The sequence below is a fragment of the Saccoglossus kowalevskii genome, chromosome 21, assembly GCF_978046115.1.
Source record: "Saccoglossus kowalevskii chromosome 21, keSacKowa6.1, whole genome shotgun sequence".
Lineage (NCBI taxonomy): Eukaryota > Metazoa > Hemichordata > Enteropneusta > Harrimaniidae > Saccoglossus > Saccoglossus kowalevskii.
The window spans coordinates 19,113,892-19,131,534 of record NC_140661.1 but is presented as its reverse complement, the minus strand read 5'-3'; the positions used below and the strand labels follow the sequence as shown (position 1 = coordinate 19,131,534).

Here is a 17,643-nt window from a genome sequence, read left to right as displayed (position 1 = left end):
AAATGACCACACTACACTACATTAGATTTTAGTGATGTCTATTTGAACAACGTTTCTTAAACAAAGTTTAAAGTCAGAATTGCTTCATTGTAGGAGATAGTGGAACCATACACCTTGGGAAAGGTTTTACAACAGGTTGTAACTCTTGTAAAGGCAATGCAATAATAACATGTCATTTCCAATGGCAACGTGTCGTCTCCAATGGTAACGTGTCGTCTCCAATGGTAATGTGTCGTCTTCGATGGCGACGTGTTGTTTCCAATGGTCACCGGCTGTTCCGGAGATCAATGACAGCATGCATTTAAAATTGTTTCTTTTATTCACAGGTTATTAGAGGCAGAGTTGAAGGCTGAAAGAAAGAATTTTACACTCAATGATAATGAGCTGAGAGAGGAATTAAGAAGGTTACGGAAAGATAATCAAAGACAGCAAAAACTAATATCCAGGGTGAGAATCTTAGTTATGCAAGTGTAAGGTTGTCACTAGCGCACACGTGGGAATTGAGGCCTAAGTTACCATAACAACGCATGCTAAAAGTGCAAAGGCTCATGGGTAGATTCATGTTTCTAAGCAATGACACACAGTGGCTCTCTGTGGTAATGATAGCAGCATATTTGTTGTTTCGCATTCACTCAAAATCCTAAGTACATATTCTGATGCAGTATATTTCTTTATTTTTTCTATAATAAATAGGCTTGGCCTATTGGCTACAGGTCATGTTCTAAAATCTTAAAGAATTAAGGAAAACATTAGAATGTTTATAAAAAGGCTGTAGCATATTTCATATCTTGCCTCAACACAATATTTTAATAATATCACTTTAATTTACAGAATCTTGTGTATACGTCTGAAGCAAAGACCTCTGACAGCTTGCAACATGAGGTTGCTAGTCTTAACCATGAAAATGTGGTAAGTGATCGACAGGCAATTTTTTTTTTTTTGAGCCAATTTCAAATATTTTAAATGAGAAATAGTACAACACCATTCAGTATTTGAATCTGCGAATGAGATTTGAATAAACAATCTATTCATTAAAACCAGTGTAGAAATGCCAATTTTGACCATTTTCCGTGGCTTTTTCAAACTTGAAAAATTAGCTGGTGATTCAAATTTTTTTTCTTTTTCTTTTTTCAAGTTGTATCCTGGGGCATAAACTCATAAAAATGAAAATATTATGAGCATGACATTTTCAACTTGGCTCAAACTTTGGTTCCAGAAACACAACAGAGGATTATGTTATTCTAAACCATCATTGCTAGATGATAACATCTCACTTTATTACAGACTGGGCTATTTGTAAAGCTGAGATCGAATGTCATTAATATAATCCATTGTGAAGTTCTAACATTCTCAAAATTGACGGTAATAAACCAAACTCGTAATTTCTCTATTCTGAATGTCAAAAAAAAATTACCATCTATCTAAGCTGTTAACGATCACCGAGGTAACATTCATAACATTTCATATAAATAATTAATTAAAATTAAGAATATTTTGAAAACAATAAAGAAGATTCAATTGATTTAAATTCAGCACATCAATAAAACATTACTCATTTTTATTTTACAATTTGATCAGGAAAAATCCTCTTATATTGGTATTACATCTAATTATATCTAATTATATCTAATTCATGTATTACGTAACTGATGTACTTGTAAAGCTTGATTTGTTAGTGTCAGGCATTTTAGTATGTAATGTATATAGGAGCAGTAACACTGGATTGCATCCATAGAAACAGTTTATTTGTTTTTCAGTTGATAACAAATATATGCATGTACGTAACAAAAAATTAAAGTAATACACGTATAAGTACCTGGTAACATCAAACAAAAAACCGTGCATAAATTAAATATTGTATAAATGTATCGTATCATCGATTGTATAAACAAAGTGGAGTAATAGATTAAATAACGTTTAATGATTAACGAAATAAATTAATATTATTTTAGACTAAATTTATATTTAAAATGTATATTACAGCGTAAAGCATATATTTTTTATGTGTTATAACGACAACAATTTCCTCTTTCTTTTAAATGGTCAATATGGGTGTCTAATTTTAATTAGGTTTATTATTAAGTAGACACATTATTTAACATTGTATCAACCTTGCCATTTATTTGGCCTCATTTACTCGCCATGATACTTGAATTGTTTGTTATTGTATAATTCTTTGCAGGAATTCCGAGAAAAGATAGAGTTGTATGAGAAGGAAATTAAGAGACTTAAAAAGCAAGTCAAATTGGCTGCAAGCAGATTGAAAAGTAGAGGAGTTGATCTTAGTAAGAAAAAATATTTTTTTTTACGGTTTTTACCATTATAAACTCTGGGGGTAGTCTTTGAGCCTTGAGGTATTTTTTTTTTTTTTACAGCATTTTACTTCCATATACAGTACTATGTTTTCTTATAAATAAATTTGTTTTTGAATTTTCTTTGCGAATTTTATTTGAAAATTGTTTTCAACACACACCCCTCCCCCCACATACACACACAGTTTTAATAGTCAATTCCTTGTATACTCTATGTAACATTTCACACCAGTATTACCATGGTAACAGATTTATATCACAAGATATTGAAATGCGTATTTGAGTTTAGTTGGCCATCCTCTGAGTTATAATATGCTGTTAAATGCCATGTAGTGTTTTATGTATTACATTTGATTGAATGAAAAGTAAATATTATTTTCAACTTCCATGTGCATAACAGATATTGACAAATTATTGATCAAAATCTGTTACACTTATTGTCACCAGGAATACATTTTAGGCTGAAATGTTGCACGACGGCTGTATTTACTACGTATAGCGTCAGTTCTGATAACCAAATATTATAAATTTGTATTGCATCCCTGGTGGCTTTAGAAAGTAACATGTACAATTTCTGTATGTTGGATTTCATTGCCGTGCCCAAGACTTGTATTACTCAGCGCAAATACTGCAGATGGATGTATGTACTTGTTTGTTGTCAGATTGGTCCATTCATGGTTTGAATATGCAATGTATACCAAATTTAATGTATTTGCCCCTTGCTGTTTTTTTTTTGTTGTTGTTTTTTTGATATAATGTTTAATGATTGCATTTCTTGTTTCTTAAAGACATTGGTACACCAGGTAATCTCACGCCGAGTCCTGGACCAATAGCAGCGGCCGTACAACGAAAAGACCACGTCTATATGGGAATGTATGCATACAAGATGGAAGACGAATCTAACCTGATTAGAAACCTTGTTATTGGCAAGTCCAGTAGTTTATTAATTGTGTACATTTATTTATTTAATATGTGTGACGTGGCATCACTCTGGTAGGGAAAATTTCTAATCTGATGGCCATTTTGAAAAGTTTTTCTCTCATAGGTAGTCATGAATCAAACATCTGCTGCAAAAACCAATAATTTGATTTTGAAATTTGATTTCTCAGTCCAATGTCAAAATACTGACTTTTCAGAGAGAAATACGACATTGAGATATTCTTATACCGGTACTTCATCGAAATTTACAATCATCAAATTTGTATATCATAATCCACTAAAAATAATTTCTCATTTGTTGAATCCCCTGCGATTTTTGATGCCGCTACAACCTTGTTTTTATGTTTGATTTCATGCATAGCGTAGGATCCCGCAGTGATCGGAAAATGGTTTATTTCGAGATCAAACTAAAAATAGTGCTTGCGTAATCATAGAATGGTGTTCAGAACATGTAACAAATCAAATGGGGACAGTCTGCATGGAGGATGACAACATTTCAACCTATTTCGCTTTGACTTTCGTGTGATTTGTGGTTTTTGTTTACCTATTTCGAAACAAACATCTCATGAATAATTAATCACATGACGTAATAATTAGCGACATCATTTGAAACAAACTCTATGTAGTTTATGCATTTGCACATGAAAGGTCAAGAGAAAGTTTATATTCAGAGAAGTCGAAAAAGTTCTTCCCAGAGCTGTATTGTAGTGCACACGCACACATTTCATGTTTTACATTGAAACATAAATATTTTTTTTATTTAAATGTAGATTTAAAACCTAAACTCACTGAAGGAGTACTTCCTGGCTTACCAAGCTATATTATATTTATGTGTTTACGGCATGCTGATTACACTAACAACGATACGAAGGTCAAATCATTGCTCGTTAGTGTAGTCAATGGAATGAAGAAATCTACAAAGGTAAGTTAGGGGGTTTATAGTCTGGAAATCAAATCATAGTGGGTGTGGTCCATGGAATGAAGAAATCAACAAAGGTAAGTTAGGGGGTCTATAGTCTGGAAATCAAATCATAGTTGGTGTGTTCAATGGAATGAAGAAATCAACAAAGATAAGTTAGGGGGTCTGTAGTATGAAAATCAAATCATAGTGGGTGTGGTCAATGGTATAAAGAAATCTACAAATTTAAAGGTAAGTTAGGGGGTCTATAGTATGAAAATCAAATCATAGTGGGTGTAGTCAATGGTATAACGAAATCTACAAAGGTAAGATAGGGGGTCTATAGTATGAAAGTCAAATCATAGTGGGTGTGGTCAATGGTATAACGAAATCTACAAAGGTAAGTTAGGGGGTCTATAGTATGAAAATCAAATCATAGTTGGTGTGGTCAATGGTATAACGAAATCTACAAAGGTAAGTTAGGGGGTCTATAGTATGAAAATTAAATCATAGTGGGTGCGCTCAATGGTATAACAAAATCTACAAAAGTAAGTTAAGGGGTCTATAGTATGAAAATCAAATTATAGTGGGTGTGCTCAATGGTATAACAAAATCTACAAAGGTAAGTTAGAGGGTCTATAGTATGAAAATCAAATCATAGTGGGTGTGGTCAATGGTATAACGAAATCTACAAAGGTAAGTTAGGGGGTCTATAGTATGAAAATCAAATCATAGTGGGTGTGGTCAATGGTATAACGAAATCTACAAAGGTAAGTTAGGGGGTCTATAGTATGAAAATCAAATCATAGTGGGGGTGATCAATGGTATAACGAAATCTACAAAGGTAAGTTAGGGGGTCTATAGTATGAAAATCAAATCATAGTGGGTGTGGTCAATGGTATAATAATCAACAAAGCTAAGTTAGGGGGTCTATAGTATGAAAATCAAATCATAGTGGGTGTGGTCAATTGTATAACGAAATCTACAAAGGTAAATTAGAGGGCCTATAGTATGAAAATCAAATCATAGTGGGTGTGATCAATGGTATAACAAAATCTACAAAGGTAAGTTAGGGGGTCTATAGTATGAAAATCAAATCATAGTGGGTGTGGTCAATGGTATAACGAAATCTACAATGGTAAGTTAGGGGGTCTATAGTATGAAAATCAAATCATAGGTGTGATCAATGGTATAACGAAATCTACAAAGGTAAGTTAGGGGGTCTATAGCATGAAAATCAAATCATAGTGGGTGTGATCAATGGTATACTGAAATCTACAAAGGTAACTTAGGGGGTCTATAGTATGAAAATCAAATCATAGTGGGTGTGCTCAATGGTATAATGAAATCTACAAAGGTAAGTTAGGGGGTCTATAGTATGAAAATCAAATCATAGTGGGTGTGGTCAATGGTATAACGAAATCTACAAAGGTAAGTTAGGGGGTCTATAGTATGAAAATCAAATCATAGGTGTGATCAATGGTATAACGAAATCTACAAAGGTAAGTTAGGGGGTCTATAGTATGAAAATCAAATCATAGTGGGTGTGGTCAATGGTATAACGAAATAAACAAAGGTAAGTTAGGGGGTCTGTGTTATACAAAAATCAAATCATTATTGGTGCTAATGTCACATCTGAAAGGTATATCGAAAAATGTTGGACAAATAAATTCTCAAATTAACAAGTTCAAAGATGGAGATATTGGGTGTGCAGCTGCACATGGTCACTTGTGAAGATATCATTATTGATCACAAGACAAACATACCATTTATCTTGGCTTGTTTTTCCTAATGGTCTAGTGTATTCATAGAAATTGTATTACATCCCTCTTTGTATTGCACAGGAACCTCTTTTATTTCTAATGAACAGCCCCCTTTGATCTAACGACATGCACTGACCTGAAACAAATGATGGGGGGGGGGGGGGGGCTTGACATACATACTAATGTAATACTATTTTGTATGAATACAATTGATTGATCCACACATGAGATAAGATGGGAAGGCCTTTTTCAAAACAAGTCTCTCTGTCCTTTTACCACCATGTAAATGCTCTTGTCTCTTATTTCTTACAGAGACATGGTGATGACTTTGAGAGTGTGGTGTGTTATTTAGTCAACACGTGTAGACTGTTGCATCTTTTGAAACAGTACAGCGGTGAGAAGGTAAGCATCATAAACATGTCATAAAAATTAGGCATCCAACATGTATCATACTTACCTTATATGGGATGGAGATGTTGATATGCAAATTACTATTCATGCTGTGTCCATATATGGTCACCTTATATGGGATGGAGATGTTGATATGCAAATTACTATTCATGGTGTACATATATGACCACCTTATATGGGATGGAGATGTTGATATGCAAATTACAATCCATGAATAGATTAACAATAAATATCTCTGTAATATTTTTCTCTGCTGATTTTATTAAGTTAATTGATAGAAACTATATTTGAATGAAGATAGTGTTACTATTCACCAACTGTCTTCAATTGCATTCAATAATCCAATTTAAAATACAGTATTTGAGACAAACTCTCTCCAAATCTCCGCCATATTCTATTTGTCTATATTTGAAATGTGACTGTTAATATGCAAATTAGCATCCATATATGGAACAGTATCTGCCTACACTCATTAATATTAACGATATTTCTTTTTAGAATTTCACAACTCAGAATACAAAAAAACAAAACGAGCACTGCCTACGAAATTTTGATATATCCGAGTACCGACAAGTTGTCAACGATCTGGCTGTACATACCTACCAAGGACTCGTTCGATGTGTGGAAAAGAAACTACAAACAATGATTGGTGAGTGTCTTGTCAGAATACATGTATATGCAGGCTTCATGCATCTTGTTTTTCACTAATAGATGAGTTTACAACTACCGGTATATCGCTATCAGTCGGTTTCTGTGTGAGAATGTAAGGGTTGATTTCTAGCTCGCGTAATTTATTCACAAGTTTCCTGGCGTCGTATTAGAAGTTAACCAACATTTACTCAGCAAAATCAAACCCCTTATGTTTTTACACAAGGGTGCTAAAGTTTCTAAGGTAATGGCGGAGCTTAAAACTTCTCTATTGTCTGTAGAAAATCAGAGAATTGTCATCAACATTATAAAACATTCTCAGAATGTATATCAAGGTTTTGTTTCTCATTATAAAGTGCGTCAGTTTAAAACTAGTGCCACGCACACAAAAAAGTTCTCAATTTTGTATACCAGTTAAGTACATCATATACGGTAATAATGAGAAATGTTTCTCCTTTCACAAATTGTTTTGTCAATCCAAATATTTTCTTTTTAATGCATGCATTGTACTTATTTTTGTTTTTGTTTTTATAACTGCATTACCGAATTCATTTTTCCTGGTACGAGAAGAAAAAAAAAATTGTTTGGTCTAAAAATCAGGAAAATATATTGTAGCTCATTTTACATGAAAACAGAGTTAGAGCCTGGTTACTTTCCTCTCATTCGTAAGTTCTTCATTTGTCTTCATAATAATCTGGACAATGATTTCACTCATCAGCTATGTGTATTAATTCCAACGTAAAAAAAAAAATGGATCAGTCGCACTTTGAATTCTGTGGTAACTGTCAAGTGATAGAACATATCACTGTCATCCATTGTTTGAAAAATTAGCATATTCAGATTAGTAGTGTGCTATATTTATCAGCCAATCAAGTCATGGTCATCCATTGTTTGAAAAATTAGCATATTCAGATTAGTAGTGTGCTATATTTATCAGCCAATCAAGTCATGGTCATCCATTGTTTGAAAGATTAGCATATTCAGATTAGTAGTGTGCTATATTTATCAGCCAATCAAGTCATGGTCATTCATTGTTTGAAAAATTAGCATATTCAGATTAGTAGTGTGCTATATTTATCAGCCAATCAAGTCATGGTCATCCATTGTTTGAAAAATTAGCATATTCAGATTAGCAGTGTGCTATATTTATCAGCCAATCAAGAGCGGGTTGACCATACAAGCAAATCTAGTCCAGACTAATGTTGAGAGCTGAACGACCCACAAAATAAGAAAAAGGTAACCAGGCTAACATAGCTACAACTATTTCACTCTTAGCTGAAGCCATGTGTTGTATCACACTCATACCGATCGCTACAACTGTGTTTGTTTATTATCAATGACAATTTTATTTGTTATTTATTTTATTTATTTTACTTTTCTGTCTCCTAACTGCAGTAACCGGAATGCTATACAATACAGGTCAAATCGTTGGAATCGGTAGAAAGCACAAATTGATAAAATCCACCTTCAATTTTTTATCTGGTGGCAAAACAAGTGGTACTCACGATTTCATCAAATGATTTTTTAGGGATCTTTTCATAAGGGTCAGTCTTTTGGAAAGACCCTATGAAGTAATATATAATGCATGTTAATGAGCTCATTTACATATCAAGAGTTTTATATAGTATTTTGCATTACTTTTAAAGTATCTGCTACTAGCCCATCTATAAATCAGCTTACCCACCCCTATAAAAAATAGTTTGTCCGCACTTTGATTGGACAGAAAGCACTAGGCGCCATTTTGAAATGTGTGTTACATACCACTAGAGGGAGCTCTCTTTAGAATGATGCTGTATCAAAATGATTTTTTTTCAGATCAATGTGACAATATAAATATTCAAATATGTAAATGAGCTTATTGAATGGTGACTCCATGGGAAGGAGGGACATCTATTATGACTTCTATTATTCTGTCCAATATTACTTAATCTAAGGGAGCGTATGATGCATGCAAAGGGTTGTTGAAAAAATTAATTAAATTTATATTATATGTTTGTCAGTCACAATTGGTTTGTACTTTTTGTATAGTTATGTGGCTTTTAACATGTCAGCCATAGTACTTGACTTGTCAGCCATTATGTATTTTGTATGTTTGGCTGACAAGTCAGCCATGATGGATTTGGTTCTTTTTATGACCTGACTTGATGATTTTGATATTCTTTGTGACCTTTGACTTATCAGTCATGAGGGATGTGCTACTCTGTATGACCTCCGACCTGTCAGCTGGTTTATTGATCTGACTATTGTGATCTCTGTCCTGTTCAGCCAGTATGTCGAGCATGAAATACAAATTACAGTTAGTCTTGTATTCCTAGCATGTTATACAAGAAAATGTAATGTAGATAGCTATAGAGCATTATAGCTTGCATTTCTTAATCTTAAATCTATTATTTTCCCTCTTATCTAAGGATAACAAAATATTAAGTTTCTGGTCATGGTTCTTTGGTGAATATATTGTAATAATGCTAACAATCATGCCTATAATATATGTAAAGAGAAGGGTATAAGATAGAAATAATGTCATTGCTGCCAATCTTTTTAGGTTTTGTTTATCAAAGGTTTAGACATGTATTACATGTACATTCTAATTGTCTGAAAATAATGACCAGGTTCAATGTTAAATGTGTCCTGCTTGATAATCAGGAGATAAATCTGAAAATGTTGCGCGTTTTTTTTTAAACTTAATAAATGAAACATTCATTGTTGGATGTTTTTCGAACTTGCGCATTTATCAAACTTGTGCATACCATGCATAAATTCATAAATAGAAATTGATCGTTCGTATCTCTCAAATTTCAGCAAGGTTAGTTCGTCTTGCGTGCATAATTAATAACATTGTAGCTATGACCCGAAATGCTGCTTCATAATTGTGGTCAAAAAGTTAAAGTAATGTCATGCGCTTAAATGATTCCCCTCCAGTATTTTGAAACAGGTTAAGTTAAGGTCACACTAGTTGCGCTATGTTTGGTTTAGTTAGTGACATTAAAAGTTAAAACTAATAACAAGGTACCTGATAACACCAATGACTAGAAACTTGATATTTTTTCGACTAGGCCAACTAAATATTAATAACTTTCGTCTTACTCCACTTAGTACCAGGAATGGTTGAGCACGAAGGAATTACTGGCGCTATCAGTAGTATGCATGACGGTATGTCTAATGATCAAGAAGGCGTGGAAAGAATCACTATCTATACCATCACAAAACAACTGAGTACGTACTTGTCGGTAATGCACAATCATGGCTTGGACCCACAGATTGTTAAACAGTTGTATAAACAGGTAATGACATACTTACTTAAACATTGATCACATGTACACCTTGACTAGACCGGTCTACCGTTGAAGTGCTTCTGTTACATCAGTGTGACTCGCGTAGCTTGATGTGAGCAATAGACAATTCTCATAGTCATTTTAAATGAAGCAAAGCTCTCTAAATAACCAGTGCTATTTTGAAATGTGTGTAACATGCCACGAGAGGGAGCTCTCTTTAGGATGATGGTCTATCAAAATGATTTTTTTAGCTAAGCTGTTGACTTTGTCGAGCGGAGCTTATCATATGAGTGATTGTTCATCCATCGTCGTCATCTGTTTCTATGTTTTACTTTTTTGACTTCTTCTTGAAAACTACATGTCTGATTGCTTTGATATTACATATACATGTATAGGTACTACATGTGGACCTCTCTCAGATTTGTTCATTTCATGATGATATCTTCAATTCTCTAATTTTGATGAATATTTTTGTCATTTTTGGTAAAAAGGGATATTTTTGATTTCTTGTTGAAAACCGCAAGTCCAATTGCTTTGATACTATACATATTGTTCATTTTCTAATGATATCTTCTGTTTTTTAATTTCAATGTGCATTGCTAACAGCGGAGCTATCTCGTCCAACAGGCTGCTTGTTTCAGATTAATTTGACAATATAAATATTCAAATATGTAAATGAGCTTATTGAATGGTTACTCCATGGAAACAAGCTGTTTTGTGATTGGCTTGACTCTTAGGTTGTTAGGGTTATGTGGCCAATCAGGTGAAGTGTTGCAAATTACTTTGACTTGACTTCAATATTGTGTATTTCAGATATTCTATTTGATGACTGCTACAACACTCAATAACCTTGTACTTAGAAAGGAGATGTGTCATTGGTCAAAGGGTATGCAAATTAGGTAAGTTTATTGCCAAAAATATAACAGTTTAATACAAATTAAATAGTACTTGATACTCTTTAACTGACTATTATTATTGTCACATTAGGTATAATGTGAGCGAACTGGAAGAATGGTTACGAGGTAGCAAATTGGTAGACAGTGGGGCTTCGGAAACGTTAGAACCATTAGTACAAGTATCGCAATTGTTACAAGTCAGTAAGAAAGTAGATCAAGATGTGGATAGTATTTGTGAACTCTGTACAAAACTGTCAACTCAACAGGTAACTAGAAATTTTAATTAAGTGTCTGTGGCAAATTACACTATATGTACCATCTACACTTTAAAGCAGGAGAGTTGTCACCTGCACACGCGTCAGATGGCCATAGCGTGTCATTGTTTACAAACGAGCGTCTACCCATGAGCCTTTGCGTTTTAACGTGTGTTATCATCGCTTGGGACTCAATTCCCGCACGTACGCAGGTGACCACCCTCATGCTTTAACATTGCAGTGATTTTCAACGTCCTGAAATGTCATCTGGTACAAATATATTTATCAAGTTTAAATAATTTTGTTTGAAAATGCATCTTCATAAAAAAGTATGGTATGAATAGATGGAAATTAACACTTTCTTTTGGTAATTATCATAGCAGGTATGCTCATATGATGATCACATCAAACAAATATTGCTATGTTAGTTGCCAAAACAACGTTTGTTTTTTCGATATAAACTCAGATTATATTGTTCTCATCTAGATAAAACAGAATTACTTATAAACACTAAACACTAGAAAGAACATTGACACGTAAATTGCATGTCGTGAAATGTCTTTTGTGCATCATGTGTTCGCTTTTCGTGAGCATGTGCGACTTTGTACAACACCTTCTCTGCCTGTGTCTTAGTAGCCAGTAATATTTTCTAATCATTGTATTTTTTTGCACATTATCATTAAAAAGTCAGGCATTGTCATAATGTACATAAAATGCCACATTGTTTTTGTAAAAATTAACTTATTCTCGTTTTCATCTTTTTGAGTGATTACACTTAGCATTAAATTGCTACTGAGTTTGATTTTGTTCACCTTTGGCAAATTAAAAATACACTTAATGCCGAACAAAAATAAGCAAAACATTTGATCATTGACATGTGAAAAAATGACAATTCAGTTCGCAATCGTCAAATTCAAGGATACATGTAACATACCGAAAATAGTGCAGTTGCACGTCTATAGTGTTTCTCATGTCTAATTTTAAACGTGTTAAAAAGAAACTTCATTCAATACAGCTGTGAAGATAACAAGGTTATCCTGTTATTCTTTAGATCGCTAAAATTCACTGATGTCATCTGTGAGAAATTTTCTATCTTTCTAATAATTTACAAAATGTTGTGTTTCTGTTATTCTTTCATCATTCTTTCCTTCTGTCTATCTTTAGATCACTAAAATTCTGTACAATGATGTCATCTGTAAAGAGTCTCCTTTCTATTATAGTATTACTGATAAGGTACATTTCTGGTGCTAGATCCCCTAGCTTGTTCTCGATGCATTTACTAATTATTGCGTAAAATAGTCAACAAAATGTCTGTAAAATTCTCTAACAAATTCTAACTTGCACTACTAACAATTGTAGAGTAAGCTTTCTAAAGGTGTTGCCCATATATTTTCTTAGAATGTTAGGTGGGCTTTTTTATGATCTGTGTTAATCCAGAGAAAGCTAAATGGGCTTTATCAAGGTGCTGTCCATATTTTTTTCATAGAGAGCTCAGTGGGCTCTCATAAATCTCTTCTTGTACATTTCCAGTGGAAAGATGCTATCCAAAAAAAACTGTTAGGCTATTTTTTCTAATTTTTTCTTGTTGCCCATTCCTATGTATCAGAGTCGAGCACTATTACGTTAATCAAGCTTTCAACATAATGGAAACATATGGAGTTTGAATTGACCAATCACGTGTCATTTCCACATACATGTTATTTGCATATTAAAGTTATCCCAGGTTAGCACTACACCACATAGTAATTCACTTATGGCTGTGTCATGCTGCCTTGAATTGACCTATGGGCGTGACCTATGGGCGTGACCTATGGGCGTGACCTATGGGCGTTCATGATTATATGCCGTAAGATGATTATTGTTTTGCATACGAGGTCAAACTATCGATAATCTCCAAATACATGACATATTACTACATTACTAATTAAGCTACGCATATTAACAATTTGATTGGCTGACACTCTCATGATACGAATTAGTTATTAAAATCATGCTCATTAGATGGTTGTGGCACACAAACCACTCGCGCTTCGCATTTCTGGTTAGTAAGCAGAAACCATCATGTGATTATGATTTAGTACATATACAGAATCAAACAGTGACTGAAATTTGCTTGCTAGTCTGAAATTGTGTAGCGGTCTTCGCACTGTTTATATAAATGTGATATTGACTTGCCAAATGTTATAATTGGCACATTCTTGATGTGTACAAGTACTGTAGAATACTTTATTTTCGCTATTTTCGCTGAAGGAAAGATTCCGTGAAAATGAAATCCAGCAAATATACTTTTTTTGCTATATTTCACATTAAACTCATCAAAAATCAGTGAAAATATATTTCATACAAAATGCCCAAAAAGCCTTTTCAGCAAAAATTAATTCCAGCGAAAATAAAGTATTCCACGGTATTTGTTCGAAATTGCACATACAATATGTATTACTTATTGGGAGTACATTTTCTGACTGAATATTTACTAGCGGTTGACAATAGCAACGTGTTGCTTGTAGAGAGTTTCGGGATGAGCTGCTTCCACGTTATTGGTCAAAGTGATGTTCTCGAATGATGCACAATGAAACTCTGTGAAAACGTAAATGAGGTCATCTGGAGTGTTGTAATCAGGAATCATGTTCTGCGCTTGGCACCCAACAATAATCCTTCAAAACTGTTTAATACGTCAAAGCATGCCTTCAGCGTCTGTTAGCATGCAGGCCACCTAATAGCTACTGGTTGGGAAACACTAAACTTAGGCTTGTTTACTGCCATAAGTTTTAATGTATAAATACACATTTTTTTACTAAAAATAATAGCATAGTAGTTTTCAAATTCTTGCAGTTACGGTAGGTCCATGCATGAAATAGAGTAAAACAAGGGGAAATAATGAATCGACTTGAATAATTTACTTTGATTTGAATAATGTTGTATCTTTCAGATTATCAAGATTCTTAACCACTATACCCCCGTCAATGAGTTTGAAACTCGTGTTGAAGCGTCGTTTGTTAGGAAAGTCCACGACAAACTGAGAAAGTCTCGCGGAGATACAGAAACGCAGAAGCTTTTAATGGATACGAAGCATGCGTTTCCAGTTACATTTCCGTATAACCCATCGACTGTGGAACTGGATACGATCACCATTCCAGAGAGCTGGAATTTAAACTTCTTAGAAAGAATGTAAAGTGCCTGGAATACTAGAGGCCTTGGAAGAGATTTCCTGTGACTGACTCTGTGATTGAGAATAAATTGAGGCTTGAAATTGCACCCTGTCAGAAATATCTCATTGTGCAATACCTCCTAGGACAGTATTTTTAATATAAAACCACTTAGGTCAGGTGAATATTACAAAGCCTCTCAGATCAATGAAAATTATCTTCCTCCTCAGTGTCTTCCAGTTGTGAAAGTTTTGTCCCTAATTTCGGAAATTGTAACCTATAATAATTCAGTATTAGTATTTCATGCGCCAGTAAAAAGTGAATTAATAGGAAACTGAATTAGTGATTTGTAATTGTTGGTTGAATTAGGGAGTCATGGACCCCCTAACAAAACTGCTTTTGTCACTTTTCACAAAATAAACCATTTTTTCCATATTTTACCATCAATGTTGTCATGACATATAGAGCCAATAGCAAATTATGTTCAATTCATCCAAAATTAACAAGAAAAATAAATTGTAAAAAAGTAATTAAACTGTACCAAAAAAATGTACCAACATTTTTACAGTTTGAATGCCATTCAAAGCTTTGTTTGGTAGCTGCCTCTGAAATGACAAAAAAAACAAACTAAGTAGATCCAAGCTTGATACAATAACTGGCGTATCATGGCATCTATTCTCAGAGTTTTTGCTCTATATTACGAAATCAATACCCAGTAATAGACTTGTATGATGGTGATGACTCGATCAAAGCGTCTTTTTGCTTGAAAACATTTTTTTTTAGACAGCTGTGCATATTTTCATAAATTTACTAAAATATTTTATCAAGAGATAGTTATTAAAAATTCTTGTGCATTAATTGTAACAAGATGTATTATAAATTTACTTGAATTATTTATTAGTATTCTCTATATCATGTATGTATGGATTATACGAGGTCATTGCGGTCTTCATATCGGTTGATAAATCATTAAATTAAATAATATTTAATTAACTGGCACATCATGATTGCTCTATTAGAAGGGTATCTTCTGTTGAAGCTCATGTAATCCAAATAATGTATTAATATTATCCTGTATTATTAAAATGATTTATTTTGACATTAGTCAAATCTCATGTGCTACTGTAAAATCTGTATTAGAAGCCGTGACTTCTATTAAAATGGTAGAATGCAACAGAGGGGATGCGCCTTCTATTAGAGCATCTACACATATGAGAAATGATGAATTTTTGGTTCTCAATTGTACAAAAAGATTGGGTGCGACTTCTATTAGGGATGCGGCTTCTGATACAGATTTTACGGTACTACTGTAAGTGCATGTACTACTAATAGAGCAAGTACAGTTTGGGATTGTTATCTTTCTCATTTCCTACCATATTTGTTTAAGAACAATTAATTTGTTGGTAGGTTTGAATAACCCATCGTAACGCATATAATGCAGCACTCAATTTCAACAGGAATGATTTTGTATGAAAGAGAATGAATTTATTCATTTTATTTCTGTGTTTCATTTTAATTTAAACACTTAAAATGTCTATGACTGCTATGGTAACTTTTAAGTAAGTTGTAGATCTGCTTTGTTTATAATTATATTACTAGTAGATGTTGGTTGCGACGAGTAAACGTTGGTTGCGACTAGTAGACGTTGGTTGCGACTAGTAGACGTTGATTGCGACTAGTAGACATTGGTCATATATCCAACAGTATCACATTCTACCTATTTGGTAATAATGTCACAAAAAGGGTTACATTACGATGTCAATATTGTACCAAAATTTTCTGTAAATTCAACAATTGTTCTTTATGTTTATTATGTTTTATATTTGTTTACAATGAAAAGCTTTATATTCCAGAGTTAATGTATATATATAATATGAACTTTGTTGTCAGTAAGACTACGTTAATGTAGTCGGTTTTCAAATTGCGTTGCAGTTTTTGTGACTTATCTTATGCAATGAATTATCATATTTTTTTTTTTTTGATATTTTGAAGTGGCGCCAAATTGATTGATTGTATTTGCTCTGCTTCGGTGCCGGCTGAAAAGTGTGCGAATACTTTCGTAAAAAAGGTTACGAAATCTAAAAATGAATAATTGACCTCAATTTGTATTGTTTAGTGTTGTGGTTACACAAATTATGGGAAATGTTCTCGTTAGACGCTTGTAATCATGTTATACCCGGTACTGTGTGTATGACATATGATTGCCAAATGTTAATGGCGCTAACAGATTGTTGTGAACCACTTTAATCAAGGATCGAGAATTGCAAAATATTATAGAAGTTATAATTTCGCTTGAATGCTGCAGTTATCAGCTTTTCAAGGTCTTCTTGCACTGACTGATATTGTGTGTATAGGTACTTGTGTTAGCATATTCTGAGAACAGTTGAAGTTTTCGTTAGTTGGCGATTGTTAATCCATGTCATTACATCCACAGAGTAATTTTCGTCACTACGAAATGTTCACACTTTTTCCCCCCGACTCGTGAAAATGTGTTGTCTCGTGAAAATGGTTTACTCTTATCTGTTTTTGACACATGCTCAATACAATGAAGCAGGTTTAGTCCCCACCTCCCAAGTACTGTAAACAGCCCCACAGAATAGTCGGGCAACATATTTCAATGTTAATTCATACTAATTATAATTAGTATCTTATGTATATTTGTTTATATGGTGTATATTTTGCTCCGTATGAAATTTGTGGTGCTTTGAGGTATGCCGTGACTAGCGCCTTTTAGAGCTAGTTTAGAACAATGGGATTATCTTTATTAATAAAATAGTGGTGTCCTGTAATATTTTTATTGATAGAATAAATCATGCCATGTTATCATAATCTGTTATGACAGTTTTTTTAGTTTTTTTTTTAAATATTTTAGCTTGTATACTGATTGACTATGATAGAAGCGTTCCCACTTTTGAAGTGTCTTCATATATTCGCACTACAACATGTGTAGTAAGGAGGGTCCCATATTCCAACAATGAGGCTTGCTTGCTAGAAATTTACAATGCAGGCACTTGCAAGCAGTGCGCCCTCTAACAGGATTGATTTTGTGGAAATCCCGAGTCAAAATGGAATCTGCACGAAATCAAGTTGAGTCTTCTTGTTGA

General features: G+C 33.6%; 1 protein-coding gene across 2 annotated transcripts in view; it reads left to right on the top strand.

Annotated features, from left to right (window-relative positions):
• Window positions 1-17,368, top strand: part of LOC102806841 (unconventional myosin-Va-like) — an 84,233-nt gene extending 66,865 nt beyond the window's left edge. The window contains exons 25-36 of one of the 2 annotated variants that reach the window (XM_085495205.1): window positions 327-447; window positions 832-909; window positions 2,183-2,285; window positions 3,101-3,238; window positions 4,022-4,173; window positions 6,225-6,314; window positions 6,822-6,972; window positions 8,367-8,468; window positions 10,065-10,252; window positions 11,057-11,142; window positions 11,231-11,405; window positions 14,323-17,368. In XM_085495205.1, the coding sequence (XP_085351331.1) occupies window positions 327-447; window positions 832-909; window positions 2,183-2,285; window positions 3,101-3,238; window positions 4,022-4,173; window positions 6,225-6,314; window positions 6,822-6,972; window positions 8,367-8,468; window positions 10,065-10,252; window positions 11,057-11,142; window positions 11,231-11,405; window positions 14,323-14,565 (1,627 nt within the window). In that variant the 3' untranslated portion in view covers window positions 14,566-17,368. The remainder of the gene's footprint in view (window positions 1-326; window positions 448-831; window positions 910-2,182; window positions 2,286-3,100; window positions 3,239-4,021; window positions 4,174-6,224; window positions 6,315-6,821; window positions 6,973-8,366; window positions 8,469-10,064; window positions 10,253-11,056; window positions 11,143-11,230; window positions 11,406-14,322) is intronic. The other variant, XM_085495206.1, reaches the window with a different exon arrangement.
• The last annotated feature ends 275 nt before the right edge of the window (window positions 17,369-17,643 follow it).